The 19967-nt window shown below is 40.2% G+C and overlaps 1 protein-coding gene across 4 annotated transcripts in view; it reads left to right on the top strand.

Moving 5' to 3' along the window:
- RNF144B (ring finger protein 144B) overlaps positions 1-19967 on the top strand; it is an 87459-nt gene that overhangs the window by 57050 nt on the left and 10442 nt on the right. For all 4 annotated transcript variants that reach the window (XM_064705198.1, XM_064705199.1, XM_064705200.1 and 1 more), the window contains 2 exons: positions 10540-10644; positions 19229-19289. In XM_064705198.1, coding sequence (XP_064561268.1) covers positions 10540-10644; positions 19229-19289 — 166 coding nt within the window. The remainder of the gene's footprint in view (positions 1-10539; positions 10645-19228; positions 19290-19967) is intronic.

The raw sequence follows: 19967 nt of genomic DNA, 5'->3' as shown, positions 1-19967 counted from the left end.
CAATGATGATTATTTTTCATAGTATTTGTGGCTGTGGAAATAATTGGAAATTGTTACTATTTAGATATCTGTGGGGGTGAGGTTATATTTCCTTTCCATTTGTAGACTGTAAAACCAAGGCATTCAGACAACTTAGAATTGTGCACAGCTATTTTTTTTCATCTTAGAAACTCTTGCAGTAAACAAAATACCCCATAAAAGCTGTGTTCTAGCCAAAGTAAGTAAACTGTGCTTTAGCATGTGTATGTTTGCATTTTGGTGGAATGTTGCTAGTAGGGCAGGAGTTTTTCAAATAACTGTAAACATTTTTACTCTCTCTCTTCTCAGCAGAAAAAGCAGATGGCTTGCAGAACATACTTGCCATCTTAGTTGGTAGCTCAGTCAGGTCTGAAGAGGCATGAGCCTTGTATTTTTCAACATGTGTTGCACTTGGCATAAGATTCCACTGCAGTGTGAGATAAAGCACACATTTACACATCCCAAGAATTTGGAAATGGCTGTAGTGTACCCAATGACTTGGTTTCATTGTGTTTGGATTTACATTAGTTTTTAATGAAAGACTGATCTCTGAAGAGGGCTGGGAAGAGATGTGAGATATATTTTCTCTGTGAAAGTTTTAGAGGACTGAACTTTACATTATTCAGTTCATTTCCTGTGTCTATAAAATCTTTGCAGAGTGCCATGCTGTGGTGCGCACTTTTACATATAGATATTCAGCAACATCTGTACTGATCAAGCTCCACTATTTTATGGTCCCTTTGTCACCTTTACTTATCCCTTTTCCAAAAGGGGAGTGGGGGTCTCATCTGTTCCTGATACTGCTCATCTTGTTCCTTGTCTTCCCACTCATCCTTGTATATTTGGTGGGGATATCCTTCTTATTAGCAGGCCATTACATTTACCTTTTGTTACAATTTTCTCTTCCTTGGATGTGCAGCTGCTCAGGTTTTTGCCCCCATTGTGGTCATGGTGCTCACATATGTATGTGAAATAATTATACAGTGTGTCTGTCCACACCATTACAATGTTAAAAAATACAGTATTTTATTGCACTTTAGTGCATCTGGGTCCAAAGCAAACTAACTAATTACTTCTTGATTGATCTACTTACAGAATAATACTTTGAATATTATACTTACTTCTGATATAAGTCCCTGAATGTTTGCTCTTTTCCTTCCTTCTTTGCCCAGAGCACTCTCACAGTGCCTCACTCAGGTAATGCTCTGGAGTGCTCTGGTGAGGCAGTGCCAGGAATGGATGGGCCACCCTCCCCACCCTGCCTTTGCACAGCACACTGGGTGTTGCCTGGGCTTTGGTGCTCATTAGACAGTCTGGAAAGTGTGTATCTAGGAGATTCCTGCCTTTTCAAAACATGGCTGAAACTGGGAACGCAGCAGGGAGAGACAGTGAGTGGTGTGATCACGTGCACCTTGCGTCCCCTGGGCTAGAACTGCCCTGGTGTCTGGCACAGCACACTCCACCCTTTGGAAGTGCTAGAGAGGAGTGCAGGACTGGCAGGAACACTGGAAATACCAAGGGCCCCATGAAAACCTCCATGTGAGTCTGTAGCCTGTAAGCAGTCGTGGAGGTGAGGTTTTAGCAGGTGGGGTAAGATTGCCCTGGTGGCAGTGGTGACAGGAGGAACCAGTGCACTGCTGTTGCAGAAACATGGTCTTAGGGGTCAGTAAAAATTACCAGAGTTGGCTTTACCCTGCACACCAATTTTTTCTGGTTTTGTCTTTCCTCTTTTCTTTGCCTCCTCTTAAGCATTTCAGGGCCTCAGTGAGAGCCAGGTGAGCAATAAATGGGATTGCTGCTATTTATGTCAAGCAGCAGCTTATGTCCATCTGTCTTGTGTTATTTACTGGCACAGGGTGTGAGATGTTGAAGACAATGTGTAACAAACTGAAAACAGAAAATGCTTTCATGTATGTTATTCTGTGTTGTTGGCACAGGTTTATGCAGAACTAGCATGATTCACCCTTTCTTTTTCCCAAGCAAATTCTTTGTTGAGTCTTGTACTTCTGAGAAGCGTGTGAGGCAACTGGGTTACAAAATGCGCAAAACAAATACCACGATGATCTACCTGTTAGTTATTTTGGTGCACACAATGCAGTCCAAGTGAGATTAAACTTCAATGCAACCTTAGAAGAAGCAGGAGTCAGCATGCAAGCCAAGGTAGCTTCTGTGCTTTCTTGTGCTTCTACAAGTAGGCAGTGTTCCAAAGGCAGTTGGAGAACAAGATTTTCTGCTGCGGCAGTGTATGACAGCAAGGCTTGGGCTAGGCATGGGCTCAGAAGGCTCCTTTGCTGCCATGGATGGTGTGGTGCCATGGACAGCCACCTGCCTGGGCCCTGGGGGGGCTGCAGCCTCAGAAAGAGGCTGCTGATGGCTGCTTTTGCTAGAGGAAAAGAAACTGTTAGAGAAATAGGAGTCTCTCTGTTGGTACTTCATCAACAGCAGACTCTAAGGCTCCTCTGCTTTCCTTAATGTTTTCAAGAACAGCTGTGCATTGTCCTGCCTCCTTTGGGTGGCTGAACAGTGACATTTGGCCCTTAGTGCTGTGAAGTTTCAGATTGTTTGTGGAGGGGGGCACTGGGAAACTGGAAAAACTAATATGAGGGGTCTTTGCAAAACACATGAGCAGAAGAATCAGAGAGCAGAGGAGATCAAGCAGATCAAGGACAAGGAGGACGCAAAAAAGAATGGGATACCTGCTCAGTGAAACAACTGTGTATCAATAACCCACTGAAATAATACTTAGTAAAACTTATGAGTCAGGGAATATTTGGATTTGCCATCATCTAGCCAACACTGGGTTTTAGTGTCATTTCTGTTTGTTTGTCCTCATTTTCAAGAATGGGTTTGTTCTCTTTTTCTCCCCATCCTATGAGATACCTTCTCACAACTGCACCAGAACACTCACAACCTTCTCCTCTTCCTAAATATACCTTGTGCTGCAATGCCCCACTTACTTTATATAAAACTCATCTCAGGTTGTTTTCCACTTGGAAGTGTTGACATTTGGGATTCTTTTTTTCCCTGGTCAACATTTGAAATGTTTCAGAATAATTTTTTTTCAAGTTTTAAAAAAGAGAATTCCTACACCTGGTAATATTGGCACTGAACACAGAGCACTTCTGTAGTAATTTTGATGGTTTAAGAACTTCTTGCATGTGTTTCTGTGCAGAGTAACACCAAAGGCAGAGTTGGGTTATCAAAACAATATAGATGTACCCACTGACTTTTGAGGGATACCACAATTCAGGAAGAGGGACTGCATGTTTCTGAAGTCAGTAGAGGTGGCAGCCTCTGGATGGTGGCCAAGGAAGGATGGGAGGAAGAGGGAACTAACATTTTAATGCCAGCATTGCATCGATGCAGTTGGTGTTATCTCCATTTAACCAATGAAGAAATCTATATGAAGTAAGTTGTCAGTGCCTTGAAGTGCCACAGTAACTGAGCCAGACTGTGACATAAGCCTCATGCTGTTTTGTAGCTGTTGTAAGGCCAGGTTTGGCCTGACACAGATTTTTGGCAAGAGAAATTATATTTGCAGGTGGTTCAAGTTTGTGAAGTATGAGTTCCTCTGGTCCTTTTCTTTTTGGTGGTACCTCTTCATGGCAGCAATTACCAGGAACCTTTCCTGCTTTTTATGAAAGGCTGCTAGGATGTCTTGGGCCTCATGGTATCATACTGTGTTTCTGAGCGGAATTCAGCATCACTGGTAGATATTTTGAGACAAAGCTGATGACAGTATATTTCTCAGGTACATTTGAAGAATCCCATAAAAAATAGGCTTGTGGACCAAGAGGAGGCAATTATGTTCTGGTCCACTGTCTTGTTTGCTTAGTGTTTTCATTTGGTCATTACAAAATTAAATTCTTGTTAGTGATGTTATTCCTTCCCTCCTTCTGAGCCATGAACTGACTATATGTTCTTTGAAGCTACAGGGGCATTTTTTCACTTCCTTTCAAGCATCTTTATTGATAAGACTCTTATGTGGCCTGATCTTCTTTACATTTGATCTTCTATCTGTTCATTTATCACTGTATCTGGTCCATAGCAGTTAAAATAGAGATTGGGCAATATTTCATTGGAATTTTGCTTCTTGCTTTAAACTGTGCCTATCATAAGTTAATCTGTAGCAAATGAAGAGATTTCTATTTTTGTCTAAAAACTTTAATTGGAAGAGCCTCACTTTTTTTTCCAAGTGAAGTGCAAATGCCTCCAAGCTAATTGCCAATAGACTTGTTTCATCTAGTTTTAAGACCTTCTTAGAGATACTTGAGGAGTTTGAGTACCACACATTGAAAGTGACTGATCCATTTTGGTGATGGAAAATGTGGAAGTGTCACAGCAATGATGAACATATTATTAAACATTACATAAGTCTGCCATAAACACTATGAGTACTGTCTAGGGGAGTACATTTATCTTAGTACATGTTTGATTAGGTGCTGGGTAGATCAAGGTAGTTAAATTTAGAGTTCTGACATGAACTGTCTCACCAAAATTCGTAATAGTAGATTGTGTACGCGCTAAAGAACAGGTAACATTTCTAAAGTATAAGAAAAAAATGAATGTTATGTCTCACTGAATAAAAAGTACATAACCATGGCCCAGAACTAAAATAAAAACTGAATGCCTATCTGTTCATCTGTTCTGAATCATGAGGCACTCTGGAATGTCAGCTGAAAAGTGAAGTATTCTCTCCATAACACAGTGTTTCTGCCCTCTGCCCTCAAACTTGGAGTTTGTCAAAAAGCCTAGGCTAAACAAAACCTGAACCCCAAACAAACAGAGTTTTGAGAAGATCTTTGGAAGACAGATTTAACATTGTAAATAATTCCTGTGGATTTTAAGAGGGAAACCTGAGTTTTTCTTCTATTTTTTTGGAATGGAAATTGTCTTCAAGTTACATGTTAGGAGGAAAGACCTTGTTTTGGCAATATGACTTCAATAATTTTTTGAATTTTCACATTTAATATAGATCATGGCCTCGTACTGTCTGGGAAATACTGTAGATCTGTTCTTTACCTTTGCATAATTGAATTAAAGACAATTACCCTTTCTTGTCTTGTACCAGCTGCTGCACAGGGGCTGGCAACAGTATTGGTGGCATTTGACAGGAAAATAAGCCAGAGTTTTCTGTTTCTTTTTTTGTTTCTAGCCCTCCCTCCATGTTTCTTAATAAAGATACCTGTTCAGTTTTGTCATATTACATAAGGGGTTTCTTTTATGCTTTTGTATCCAAACTAATGAGGCTGTATTTTGGGATCTGAGGCAGGTCGGAGAGGGGCAAGGTGATGAAACATGTCCAGGTACTTGAAAAGCAGTATGTAGGAATGATTGAGATCCATCTTTTGTCTTTGATACATAAATTATCTGAAAGTGGATTTGAATAGAAACTTCAGATTTCACAGTGAAAGGGATATAGTGTGTTTGTCACATCATTACCTAGCAATCTAACGCTAAAGTTACTCTTTGAACTCATTTTTATGTTAAAATGCAGAACTGTTATGATCCCTTTGCAGAGTAAATACATAACCAAACAGACGTCTTTTTCTTGGTAAGTACTTTAAAAATAGCCTCTGTACAATATACTTTTGGGGAAAGAAAAAGTTGAAGTTAGAGCAGCATGCAGAAGTGTTGAAATAAAAATCCATTAATAGCCTGAACAGAATTTTCATTCTTAGGCTCAAAGCTGACCACAGAAAGTACTTCTGTTTATTATTGAAGAAAATCTTTTACATTACTAGTTCGTGCATTCCTTGATTAGGCTTTTGAGTGTATTATTAAAGATGACTCCGTTGCATTTCAATGTACTCTTTCAACAGCCCCTTAGCTCCAGGAGGGGAATATTTACTTGGGGAACTTGTAAGCATTTGCCTAAATAATAATGTTTCCTACAAGTTTTGCAAGGTACAAAAAAACCCCAAACAAAAAACCCACCAGAAAAACATCATGGGTAGCATTTTGTGACATAGGTAACTGGACATTGATGTTATTTTATTAAACAGAGGAAGGTGATGGCCTGAAAGACAAAACCAGCATAAGAGGAAAAAATCTTGCCCCAAAATGCTTAGACAGCAAATTATTGAAAAAACAAGTCATTACACATTATGAATCTCAGGCAGAGAAAAAAATAGTTGTAGTCTTCTTTTGACTGAAGTTGTCAGTAATCCTGTGTGAGCAAAACATGCTTCACAAAGCTAGATCAGCAACAAAACTTTCTGTTAGGTGTACTGAGTTTTACTAGTGGAATTATATTATCACATTTGAATTGATCACTCTTGCTTGAATGCCTCAGGATTTTATTATGTTTCCCAGAGCACAGATATGTACATGATATAGTTGCTCAGTGGGGCAAAATCTGAGTTAACTGATTAGAGCACACTTGCAGGTATGGGAATTAAAACTACTTGTGTTGGTGTCTGCTTTTTATTTGAGGGGTGAACATAATGGAATCAGAACTCCAGTGTGTGTCCTGTGGTCAGCGGGATTCTAACCTGTTCAGCAGGACCTTTTTAGTTTGTTGTTTCAACCATCCTGCCTTGGCTATGTGAAACATTCATGGAAACTTTGCTGGCTCTGGCCATGGAAAGTAAGAGGATGGCATTAATGTCACCATAAGGCGCAGATCCTGTGTTGAGACCACCCCAGCCACTGACTGCTCTCCGTGCTCAAAAGTCACTGTACTGCAGGAAATTGCAGGGAGAGTGTAGCCCAGGGTGTTGAGATCTCATAATTTCTAGGATGTCAAAATTAAGACCCTTTCAGGAAATTCTTTGTATCACAGAAGGCAGAGCATCTTGATTTTCCCTTCACTTTGAAGAGCAATTAAGTAGCATATGTAGTGTACACAGTTTTCCTGAGACACTGCTGATTTTTGTAGACAAAATGCCCAAAAAATCTTGCCATTTTATGTCTGTAATAATGTATTCTCTAAAGTGTGGGAGGACACACTGCTGAGAAGGTCAGTTGTGATTCATTATACAGACATGAAAGCATCTTTTCATCACGTTTTTGGCTTGCATCTTTTCAGATACTCTTAGTTGCCACTTCTCAAGTAAGCAGTTGAATTAGTAGCTGAGCTGTAAATAATGGTGAAACCCCTCTGAGAAGAGTTTCTCTGCAAGATGAAGGCATATTTTAAAGTTTTAGTGATCTTCCAATGTTTCTTCTTTGCTGCTAAGAGGGAACAAGAAATTCACATCTTCATTTATGTACGCACTTTGGTAAAAAGCCTAATCCTTCAGCAATAAATATTAAATGCTTCCTTCAAGTTTCCCGGCAACTTTAAGCCCTTCTTGTATTGCACCCAAAGCACCTTCTCCAAGCACAGAAAGTCAAGACCAAAGATTTCATATCTATAAAAATGATTTAACAGAGAGATTTTCTGGGAAATGCTTGAAGATCCATGGCACTGCATAGCCCAATTACATAATCTCCCCAAGCTGAAACACAGCAACCTCTAAAAGAACCACAGAAGGTTGGTTGGCCACTTATGTTCACCTACAACCAAGCAGTGGGTTAGAAAAGAAGAAGAATCCAGATCATTAGCAATCCTCAGAAACCTCTGTTCTCCTGGCTTGGTACCCATAATGACTTAGATACTGCATATGGAAAATGATTGCAAAATCCATACTGTGGATCGAAGCTCCTTAAGAGCTTCATGCCTATCCTTGTACGAAAGTGTAATCATCAGTGCTCCGAGCTCCTGTCCTGAGAGTCTAAATTAAGAACAAGCCTCTGGGCTGCTGCTGGGCTTGCAGTAACTTCTCAGGCTTTGTCCTCCCTCTGTAACCACCTGACCTGAGCTGCCCCCAGAATACAAATCTACTGTTCCATGCTGTCAAAACAAATTACTAAATATCAGGCGGCACCACAGAGGAGACAGAAGCCAGGATCTTAGCAAAAGTAAAAGGTTGCTCTCTCATGCTTGCTGAGGAATTAAGGCAACCTAAATGCTTTGGTGGGAAGGAAACATTTGCCCTTCACCAAATGCTGCCCTGAGACTTGATCCAGAAAGTAATCAGGTCTCCCATGAGGAGATGAAGTGAGATTGTAAGGAGGTTCTGCCCACGGATTTAAGAAGTACACTTTACACACTGCAGCCTGTGCAGGCCTTGGGGAAGGAGCTCTGAGGGCAGAATTTTCTGTTTACGTTATTTGTGGAGGAGGCTGTGAACAGGTACAAACCAGGGAGAAAATCTGTGTAGGGAGTGAGTGCTTGCTGCCCCATTTCTCCTGTGATACGTGCTGAAGCATGTGGGCAGTGCTCAGTGCTTAATGAATATGGAGCTGCAGGACAAGGTCACCCACAGCCTCCATCTGCATCAGTAACACCACTGGGAGCCACCCTGGGCTCTGGGCATGCTTTTTTTGGGCTTTCCCTATGTCACCTGCTGCCACTGCCCAGCCCGTGGTGGCGGATGTGGGTACAGCCCTGGCAGCTTCAGGGTCACCAGGAGCCCACTCCAGGCGCCACTGTGGTTCCATACCTGCTTCTGTTTGCTGCTCACTGCTCTGTGATGGAGCTGCTGTGCTGGGGGTGCTTTGATCCCGTGGGTAAACTGGCTTTGTAAAAGCACTGTGCCTGGGTGCCTTTGGGAGCAGTGGGCGAGAAGATGGGACACGGCATGGAGATTGCTGTTGGAATAATAAAAGAATAACTCCTGATTAAATCTGGGTTGATAATCCCTAGGGAGCTAATACTGCCTTCAGTAGCTGACATGATTTCTTTTTTGCTTTTCACCTGTGAGTATCTCCCTCGCCTCCCACACACTACTTGCACCATCAATTCCTTACAACCTGCTCTGCTGCTTTCTTATAGGGGTGCATGCTGGATCTGAATGCATTAGTTCTTAATGAGATACACATTTAAAGCTTACCAGTTAGGTTATATCCCAATGTTCTTCTAAGAGAATACACTTCAAATATTTACAAATCAAAAGTAAGTTAATTTAAAGTGCCAGTAAGTTAAGATTATTCTGCTTGCTTAAGCTAGTATCTCTATAGCTCATCAGAATTCAACAAAATGTGGATTTGGAGATTTCAGTAGAGAGACAAAATAATAAGGAAATCTCATTTCCATTTGTAAGGGTCCTAATTATCCTGATGGCTTAGAGGGAATCAGTTTTCCAATAAAATATACAAATGAGGAAATTTCTTTAATCAGAGTGCAATATGCAAGGCCTTCTCATAATAGTCCAGACTAACGCAGACTAACACAGACATGCCTATAAATAATAAAACAATGTTTTTTGAAGAGTCTAAGGCTGCCATACTTGGAAGGGCTGTGATTTCCCCATCACTCACCTATTAGCTTTTGAACTCAGTGCCTCTTCCAAAAGTTGGCAGAGAGACAGAGGTCTCAAAACCCTATTTCACTTTGACATATTTCTTGAAAATCGATGGGACAATAATGAAGAAATCAGCAGTACTGGGGAGGAGGTTTGTAATGTGGGCATGAAATATAAAACTGTAGGGAAAAAAACTACATTAGTTCTACTTTTCATAACATGTTTATTTTCATTTACAGGAAACATTGCAAGCTGATACCAAAATCTGTCAGAAGTCCATGCTTTGTTTTTCTGTTAATGGTGACTTACAATTTATTGTATGCTTTGCCATTATTTTGAGGAGACTTTGTTATTTTGTTTTTTGTAGAAGTGACCTTACTTACTTACCTAGGCAATTTGGAGGAAGAGTTCAAGCACTGTTCTTTGGTCCCTTGCATGAGTTTTGTGCCATGATTTTACTGAAGAATATGTGTTATAAAGACAAGTTGAATATATTTGAAACTGGCATACCAAATAAAGCGTGAGGAGAGTAGAGGGCTCTTTGAGCTTGGAGGGGAAGCCTACTGTTTTTGTAATGGAACAATTGGGATACATTCGTAAAGTGGCCTCCATACTGGAAATAGACTTTGGAGTCTATAGAGTAGAGGCTGATGATAAATTGTAATAAATTATGGATATTATTTGAACTATGAGGGGGCAGGGTTGAGGGGGAGGAAAAACTGATAGCTACACATCTTCTAGGGCACATTATAACCTCCCAAGCAGGTGCTAAACCCCTTTCCACTTTTGCGCAGCTGAGAACAGTGTTGTAAAGGAGTTCTCCTACAATGGTGACTGCTGGATGAGAGTCTGAATTAAGAACACAGGAGGAAAAACGAAGGCACAAAGCCTGTTTAATTAGGATAAAAGATACTCACCCTTGCCAAATTCTCCAATCCCAGTTTAGCAGAGCATAGGAGTTGTTAGGGCTGAAAGGTCTGACTTGCTGACTTAGGTAAATGCAATGCTTGGCAGATGAAGTCATGCATAATTAATTGTTCGTTGTTGCATTATTTCCAATGTAATGACTTGTAGCATTCACACTTACAATAATTGATGTTTGCTGTTTGCTGGAGCTTCAGGACAGCCAATTAAGGTGGTGAAGGTGGGAACTGCACAGCATCTCTGACATCTGGTTGTTACCAACATGTGGGCTATAACGTTTTTTTTTCTTTTCTTTGCTTGTTTCTAGTGTCTAAAACAGTATGTGGAGCTGGCAATTCAAGAAGGTTGTGGTTCCCCTATCACATGTCCAGACATGATATGCTTGAACCATGGGACCCTACAAGAAGCAGAGGTATCTATACTTCTCATACTTCTTTCTCTCTCTCTCTTTTTTTTTTTTAAACATATATCCCCCAAATTTCTTTATCTACATAATAATAAATGTAATCATACAATTTTTCCTCCCTTTAATTACTTTTAATGAGCTTTTGGCAAGAGGCCTGACTGACAAGAGGTGATAGAAACAAACAGATGTTTTCCAAGGGTTTTGCTCCTTTTTCCCTCCCTCTATGCCTTGGGGGAGAAGTTCCCTTGGTGTCTGGACAGCCTCTGAATTACCCGTGCAGGTGACTTAACCAGAATACCCTGTATCCCAGAATTGCTGAGCCTCCATTAGACTGTCATTTCAGTCAGATTTGATTTGACTGCAAACACTGAAATTCTTGCATCTTTCTTAAGAGCAAGAACTCAGATTGATGATATGCAAGGCCAGAATTTCCTTGTGTATGTTGATCTTGGGTTGCAACAACCAATTTGCAGTCCAATCTAATAATGCAGGGCTGTATAATTATATTGAGAGAAAGCTACCTGCACAACACCAGGTAGAAGTAGGTCTTAAGAGATATGGAAGTTGCCTCTTGGGATACACCCAAGGATGCTTGCTTGCCTGCTTTGTGAGGCAGGAATGTCCCTGCTGAGCCTGAGAATACAAGTAGGAGAAAAAAAAATTCCCCCAAAAAACCAAAACCAAACAAAAAAACCAAAAAACAAGCAAACAAAAAATCCCACAAAAAAAAAAAAAAACACAAGAAAACCCAAAAAACCCAACAACACGCAAAAAAACCCAGGAAAAACAAGATGGCTAAGGGATTTTGAATAATTTTGTGCATTCTCTCAGTATTTGAGAAATAAAATCAAGGAGAATTAGATCTCCATCCTTGAACTGAAGAAGAGTAGTTTGTCTTCTGGATTATCTTGAGCTCTGTGCACACAGATGCCATAACTATGGCAGAAGTATATAATCCTATTCAAATGCCATCAGTGACAGTGTGATTCCCAATACCAAAAATTACTTTTTCTCCAGAAAAAATTCTGGATCTATTCCCCAGCATACGTTTGAAATGTTGTGCTTGGTTTAATCAGGTCATGGGACTTTCAGCTATGTTAGTTATGGTGGAGCCTTTTTCTTTGGCTGAATCCAGCTATTGTGAAAAGCAGCCAGCTGTTTCCCTTTCTCCTCTTTCTGCAAAGATACAGAGAGGGTGTAGCAATGTCCTTCCACCCATTGCACCAGATTGGAGGCATCTAGCCTTTACTGAAAATGTATTTTTAAAGAAGAATTACCAAATGACAGGAAGAGTTCTGCTCTGTTCAACCAGGGTTATAATGCTATAGGAATTAAGACATACATATTTCCCTTTAGTAAAGGAGACTCCAGGGGTATTTGAAAATGGACCACTGGCCTAATCCTTGGGTGTTTTTTGGGCTGACAGCAGAATGACTAAACAGCCCAAATGTGCATTAGTGTCCCGTGGATGACTGAATGTTCTGATACTCCCTTTTGGCAATGTGCTTGAAACACAAGCCTTCTGCTTGAATAGCAAGCAAACCCCCAACCTGGTTAAAATTACTGCTTATGTGTTTTACCAAATACCTATTTCTTTAAGGAAAAAAAAACCCACCCAGAAAAAAAAGTAATGAAATAAAGAATAAACTGACTCCATTCACAATATAAAGGAAAAGTATGTAAACTACAGATTTATGTATGAACACCCTATTACTTTTTTCCCTCTCTATAAATAAAGGCTGTTCTTTGTGAAAATGTGGCCTATTAAAGCTATTTCTTAAAAAAGCAGAACCTTATCAGATGATACAGAATGTGCTTAACTAGGGCTATTGTTTGTCATGGAAGTACTATTTAGAGTTACAGTTCATTCCTTACACTCTCAAACTCCTGGTGTAAAAGTGGGCGGCTTCTCACCTCTGAGGGGGTCCTGGATTTTTTCTCTGGCTTCTGGCAGGACAAGGTTCCTCACTGGGACCATGGTGTCAGGAACGACACGTTGCCTGTACTGTGGGGAAAAACAAAAATGAAAGATCCTTTTTTTTTTCCTCCTCTGAGATAGCATCAGTGATTTGTAAAGGTATATTTTTCATGTCATGTTCATTTCAGACTATGCTGTGACTGCTGTTCATCAGGTACTGTTACAATTTGAAGAAAAAATAACAGTTCCAGCTGTCTTAGTCATGGATGTGTTGCTCAATTGGGTCCTATATTTTGAGCTAAATGCATCTCACTATGTTAGCTAAAGCAGTTGTTTTGTTTGTTTTTTGTTTTTGCCATAGCCTGAAAAAGGGAGATAAAGGTGAATTTGGGCATAATTTGAAGTGAAGGAAAGCCTCTTCATTGGCTTCAGTGCATTTTGGATTGAGCTTTCTTCAATAAGGAAACCGAACAATTAATAACAAAGCTTATAAACATATATAACACAGTATAGCTATGAACACAGTATGGCTTTGAAAGTTTCTCTTCTTCTCCCTCTCAAGGTCCTTATTCAAGCTGTGTAATATTCCTTCAGTGCTTTCCAGTGACCTGTTTGTCTTCATTTAGACAAATCAGAATTAAGTCCTGTTTATTTTCTCAGTAAAATTCTGAAGAGTTTGTCTCGTTTGGTGCTAAATTACTAGAGCCTTTTCAAAGCTCTTGCCTTGCTTCTGATTTGTGTTCTTCAGTTGCTTTTGGGGGATGGAGGGAGGGAAAAACTCTGGCTAACAATTTAAACACAGAATAGAATTTCTTCTTGTATGTCTCATGAAGAAATGAGCAAGTGTGAATAGTAGGAATGTGTTTCTCTAAAACAGTTGAATATTTAATCAGTGCTTGGGGTATAAACTGCTTATTCATAGAGTATAGGAGATGCTGGGAATACAGGCTTTACTTTCTGAGGTCCCTCTGGACCTCAGAAAAAAAATGTTCCAGGTTTTCTGATCTTAAAATTCATAAAGTGAAAAGTCATTTGAACTACAAAATTATACTTTCCAGTACTTTGAAAATATGTTTTCTGAAACCCCTCTGGCTTGGGTTTCTTTTTCCTTCAACAAAATCTAGTTGAAACTGGTTTATTTCCCAGTAGTTTTTTTGTTTTGACAAATAGTGCATTTGAACAGAAGGAGCTGTTCCACTGAAGTGCTTGAAATCAAGTGCAATCCTAGGTCACATCTTGACCTGTTACATCTAGATAGCAGCTTGTAGTATAGCTGTCGTGTAGCAGAAATAAATGAGGGGTGGTGGTGGTAAGGCAGTGGCTTTGGCTACGGACTCTCTTTCAAATAGCTGGTTACACAAAACAGGGGAAGTCCAAAACAGTCTTGTCAAACAAAATGTTTGCCCTTTCAAGCTCCAGTGGCACAATAAACAAAGACTACTTGGATTCCTTCCTGGAAGCAGAAGGTAGAAGGAACATCTTATGTTAATACAGTTCTCTTTAAACATGCAGAATTCTTCTGTCCAGAATATTCCTGCCTCTCTTGGGAACTTGCTCCATTGATGTAATTGGACCAGTTAATATTGCTAATCTAAATAAGGGGTAATTTATCATGGTTTGAAATTATTTTGCTTGGTGTGAATCCAGTCACCAGTGTAAGCTATGAATCAGGGTAAATCTCCACTGCATACAGGGATTTCTACTGTAATACTCACTTGGATAATATCTAGGGCATTGTGCTTTGCTGTTTCTGATTCCTGTATTGTTCTGGGGTTTATAACATCGATGCAGTGATCCATGTATACACAATCTGATTTGGATTAAAACTGTGCAGCAGTCAGTAAAGGAGGCACTGATTTGGGTTCTTAAGTTTGCCCAGAATTCCCCCTTTGCACGCAGCGCAGGTTCTGCTCGTTGTCCCTCTGTCTGTGTAAATCTGTGATCCACACCAGTGCTAACCTGACAGAGGGCTGTCAGCACTCTGTAAAGCAATGCTGAAATAGGACAGTAACCCAGATCTTAGAATTCTTAATTGCCTTATATTCCATACCTAGCCAAACACAAAATCCCACTGGGACTCAGTCTAAAATATCAGTTTTATTTTTAATTTCAAAATTGGTTTATGCTTTGCTGCAGTAGAGATTGAAATGGTAAAATGAGAAGCAATGTGAGAAAATGGTGCAGGCTGACCTATCTTTTTCAGGGTCAAAATAAAAATTTTTGTTCTTCTTATTTACTTGTTTTTAAGTAAAACATAGGGGAGCAAGTGAGAGAGCCTTAATTTTGTTTTTATTTGTCGCTAAATAAGAGAAGAGCTCTTTAATGGAGAACATGAATAATTTAGTATTTCATTATGAGTCTAGTGAGCATAGTAGCTTGACAAAGAAAGTTGTGGGTGTAATTTCTAGCAGCATAGAGACTGAGCTCCCATACCCCTTTCAAAAGCAAACCAGAGCCCCTGCTGGAGCCATTTTACACTGCTTGCAAGAGAAGACAGTGCCTCTGTGAGTGGGGCTTTGGCAGAGGTGGGCAATGCCACCCTTTGCAAATTCTTCTGCCAGTGTAGGATCTGCCCTTGCTGCCTTGTGGAGAGCCTGGTTCAAGAAAGATAGGTGCCTTAAAGAAATATAGAAGCCTGCTGTAAAAGCAGCCTTTCCCAGGCTTGATCCTGTAAATAATTAGGTTCTCAGCTACCTTCTATATAAACAACAAGATTCTCAGACCGTTCTGTCCTTGGCTGCTACTGGGAGCAGACAGTCAGTCTGGGAATAGATATGAAGGTTTTGGGAACCTTCCATATCAGAGTGAGAACACTGATCTTGGTTTCAGTAAACTAACTTCAGGTATTGTAAACAAAAGGAGGAGCTGAAGTTTTCTCTACAGCCTGTCAGGAGCTCAGATTTTGCAATATGCATGAACTTAATTAACACGGTTATAAAAAGTGACTGATTGATGAATAAACCGGAGTCAGATGCGAAAGAACAACAAAGGTGGTCGCTCCCTCACTTCGACACTGCCTGTCTGCCAAAGTGAGAGAGGGAGAAGCTTTTGGTCCGCTGAACTTCCCTCCCTTGGCATTATCAAAGTTTGATTCATATGGGTGTGAAAGGAAGTAAGATCTATTCAATTTGCTTGATTGCCTCCTTGCATGTCCCTTGAAAGTCTGAGAATAGGTGGAGTAGTGATTTTCCCTTTCCACTGTGGTAGCCAGTATTTAAAAACAGGGGAGTTGTTCTTCCTTGGGTCCTGGTTACTGCACTGCCTGGAAAAGTTTGTTGCTGTGTACACTGAACCAAATTATTTTGAACCATTTCAATTTCCTTTCTTTGCTCTTTTGTCTCATGTAGTAGCAGGGACCCTGGTTATTGTGACACATTTCATGACATGATCTTTTTGAATGCTTGACAAGGATCCAGCTGGAGCCCTTTGTGGTAGTAAGCCTTCAGAATTTTGCTTTTGTCCATCAATGTTTTTACTTCAGGTGAATGCTGCTGTTCTTAGCAATAGCTCTTGTGTGTCCTTGTGCTGTATAGCAAGAGGATTTTAACTGCAGATATTGCTTACAGGGTGTGAGAAATCAGAAAACTTATTTCAACTCCTAACAGCCTAATAAGTCTCAAATCAAGATATTTTCAAGAGAGGAGTGTTCTTACCTGTATCTTTTTTTAATTAAAACCCCCAGTATTAAAAAGAAAAAAAGACAAGTTCACCAGACTGTCCTCTAGCATTTCTTCCTACATTGAATAATTTCATAGCATAGAATAAGAAAAGTCTGTTTTCTGGTATGCTCATGGTCTTCCTATTTTGGCTCTTTGCCATCTGCTGGGTTGCTGGTTTGCTGCCTCCCCAGATTTCCATGCCCTGACCAGCCCAGAGACATGAGTGATTGTGCAGGAGAGGAGGTGTTTGGGATGGACAGACACTCAGGTGGGGCTTGAGAAGTTGTCTGGAAATGGACATTTAGACTGATGCCAAGTAGGAGGAGATAAACACCTAATCCCCTTATTGTACTTAATACTGTCCTTCTTGATTAGGTATAAATAAGATTAAAAGTTCCCTGAGGAAAGGATTGGCTGTTTTTTTTATAGGGACCTGATATTCATGTTTGTTTGGTTTTTTTTTTTTTTTTTTCAATTAAGTTTGCACATACAGCTTTCACGTGGCACTGAATTCAGGCAGCAGCAGGAATTTGTGCATTGTTTCCCTCGTGTCTGAAGATGCTAAATCTGTCAGAGGCTTTGGCTCAGCCCCTCTCAGGCTGACCTGTGTGTGGGTGCCATCAGGACCTGGCCTTTCCAAGCCTGTGGGAGTCAGTGTCCCAGGTGATGGGCTGCATGTGTTCAGCACCAGAGCTGCATGCAGGGAGGGACAAGCTGAGCTCTGAAGAGGATATGTAGGAAAAAGAGTGGAGCTGAGTGAAGCCAGTGGGGAAAGCTGGCATGGTAAGCTCAAGTTTTCCCCAGGAGAATGGGAAGCTTTCAGCAGTGCCACTGCTTCCTATTGAAATCTGAGTTAAGATGCATAACTCTGCTCCCACTGTAATGAAAAAGGCTGATTTTTAATACATGGGAAATTTTGGGCTCAATAGAACTGCTCTTGAAAAAACTGTTGGTTAGAAGTAAAAGCAAGTACAGAAGGACCCCAGCCAACTAAACAATTCACTCAAGTGGCTCTTACAGCATTGAGACTCACTGTTTTAATTTAGTTGTAATGAAGGAAAATTTAAAGTAGTTGCCAGTGCTCACCCAGCTAAAGAAATGCAGATGACTCTTTTCATTTTCCAAACTATTTATATGTGAAGCTGCCCTGGGGAGGAGTCGGCAAAACTGAAATGGTGTGTCATTGCTGAAATTGCTAAACTTCACTCTTTTTACCCATTTGATTTTTTAAAAATATTTTCCAAGAGTATTTCAGCTGACTTCTTATGAACAGGTGAAGAGTTTCCCAGAAAAATCTCTGTGTCTTACAGTCATATTAATCTTAAATATTAACTAATTAAAGCCATATGAATCTTTAAATTTTTAAATCTTGACATAATTTGGATTCATTTTTGTATTCCTCTGGCTTTAGTTAAATAAATGAGCCAAGTATCTGCTACAAAATACAGTTGTGTACAATCAAGTCCAAATTATTTGAGATATTAATAAAGCAATTTTGTATTTTATAATACAGTTTTTTTCCATCTGTGAAAGAAAATGTATTCATAGCATGATTCATAGCATGATATTAAATATATATTGGATTTTTGCCATTTTATTTCTTCTCATGGGTGCTCTGCCCTACAACTGAGAAGGACAGCAAGGGCTAGTGTCTACTTCACTGAGGGTAAATTTTGCCCTTTACAGTAATCTGAAGGACTGTGGTTGGATACTGGATGAGAGATTTGAAAGCCTCTCACTGAGGCCATTTTGAAGCTGTCAGTTCTACACTGTCTCACTGTGCTTCAAATGATCAGGTCCCAGGTCTTATGTTATTCTAGGTTTATTTTCAGTAAAACAGAAAAATATTTCCAGTGCTGGTACAATATTACAAACGGATCAGATAAAGAGAATGGTCCCACATTCTGAATCTGACAAACATGTGACTCCTGAAGTGCCTATGAAGTTCCTTTTAAACCCCTCCATAGACTGTATGCAGGTTTGCTTTTTAGTTTTAAATAGGACACTTGGTCTTCTTACGTAGAGTGTTAATTGGAGATTAGAGCATTTAGCCTTTTAGGCTGCTAGTTTAATTAGGGTAATGTGTAAAATGTATCAGGAAAGCCTGTTTGTCTATGCCAGCTACATTTGTTAACTTCAGTCAGCAACCAGTAGGTTGCTCCGTGTCTAAGGCAAATTCCAACAGCTATGGCATTAGCTGTCTTGGCCCAAACCCCATGAAATGAATAAAAAATGGAAACCAGACTGCCTCTCAGCTCCTGAGAGCTAAGTGGCCCCTGCCATTAACACTGGGAGATGTGAATGAAGAACCATTCATTTGAGCTGTATTCTTGTGCATGAACAGCATGCTGCAGTCTCCAGGGCTGGCAGCATGTCACCCTTTGTTACACTAAACCAACATGAAATAAAACTGGGAAGCCTGAAGTAAATATGGAATCCACAGAGAAGGTTTGCATGTGCATGGAAAGAAAGACATAGGCTGCACTACTGAGTTGTGTGGCTGAAATATAGGGGAGATTCAGAACTACTTTTTTAAGTTTTGGAGAAGAAGTCAGGGTGTGGAAGAATGTGGTGCTGAATGCAAGCAGGAACAAAAAGGTGAATTTGAGAGCCAGCTCAGGAAAGCAGGTGTGTAGAACATAGTGCTTATTTGTCACCCTGTTCTTCTAAGTTCTTCTAAGCCTTCTGATGTTTACATTTTTGTATTAGAGTTTCTCACACACTTTTCATGCTTTTCATGTAAATAATGATTGTTTTGCATTCCTTTCTGGAAGAAGAAAAATTTGATGAATTGTTAGTTTGACCAGTGTGGCTTGAGAAGTGGCAATTTCATCCTCCAATCCATAGTCACTTTTGAAAGTCTATAAATATTGGAGTTTGAAAATAAACTACACTCTTTTTACCTTGGACGTTTCAGCTTGTGCGTATCGTTCATTTTGTGTCCTATTACAGCACTTATTAACTTTTAAAAGTTTCTATTTCTAATGCTTCTTTTGTGTGTTTCTCATTTCAGATTGCCTGTTTGGTTCCTGTTGACCAGTTTGAGTTATACAAGAGGTTGAAGTTTGAACGAGGTGTGAAGCTTTTTGTCTCTATTACTTTCTCTTTCGTCAGTGGAGGCAGCACTGTTATATATGGCAGAGACAGAGCCTGTGGAGTGAGTTAAGGAAGAGACAGAGGAGATGTCTTTGCTTTGAAATAGTTCAGGAGCAGTCACTAGGTCTGGCTGTGCTCCGCAGACAAAGTCGAAATTCTGTTTTGCAGAATCAAAAAAGCAGCATCTTAACGAATTACCAGACTTCAACTCAAGCTTGTGGGCAACACTCTCAGACTGTGTGCCTGGGGCTCCACTGTTCTTCTGATGGCATGTTCATCTTGGGTCCTTGAGGTGATTGTACTGGTACAACTTGTCAATGTGCTAGAGGCTGGTGCTGGCCAGGGCACACAGTCCTTTTACACATCCCTAGGGATCTTCAGAGCTTCTGGGGGACATGTACTCTGAAATGCAATGTGAATTTTTGCAAGCATCCCTGCAAAATAGCTTTGCTTATGTAAAAGCCTCATGTGTGTTCATCTAGTAGAGTTTTTCTTCCCAAGGAGTAGTAGTCCCCTCATTCCTGAAGAAGGCCTACTTTGTAGAGAAGTTTAAAACTGAAGGTCTCACTGAGGTCAAGATTTCCTATGCCCAGAGGTCATTCTTTGGCATCAAGAGATGGTCCTTGACAAGGCTGAAGAAGAAACTTGCCAGTCAG

Source organism: Zonotrichia leucophrys, chromosome 2, assembly GCF_028769735.1.
Source record: "Zonotrichia leucophrys gambelii isolate GWCS_2022_RI chromosome 2, RI_Zleu_2.0, whole genome shotgun sequence".
Classification (NCBI taxonomy): Eukaryota; Metazoa; Chordata; class Aves; order Passeriformes; family Passerellidae; genus Zonotrichia; species Zonotrichia leucophrys.
This window is presented reverse-complemented; position numbering and strand designations above follow the sequence as displayed.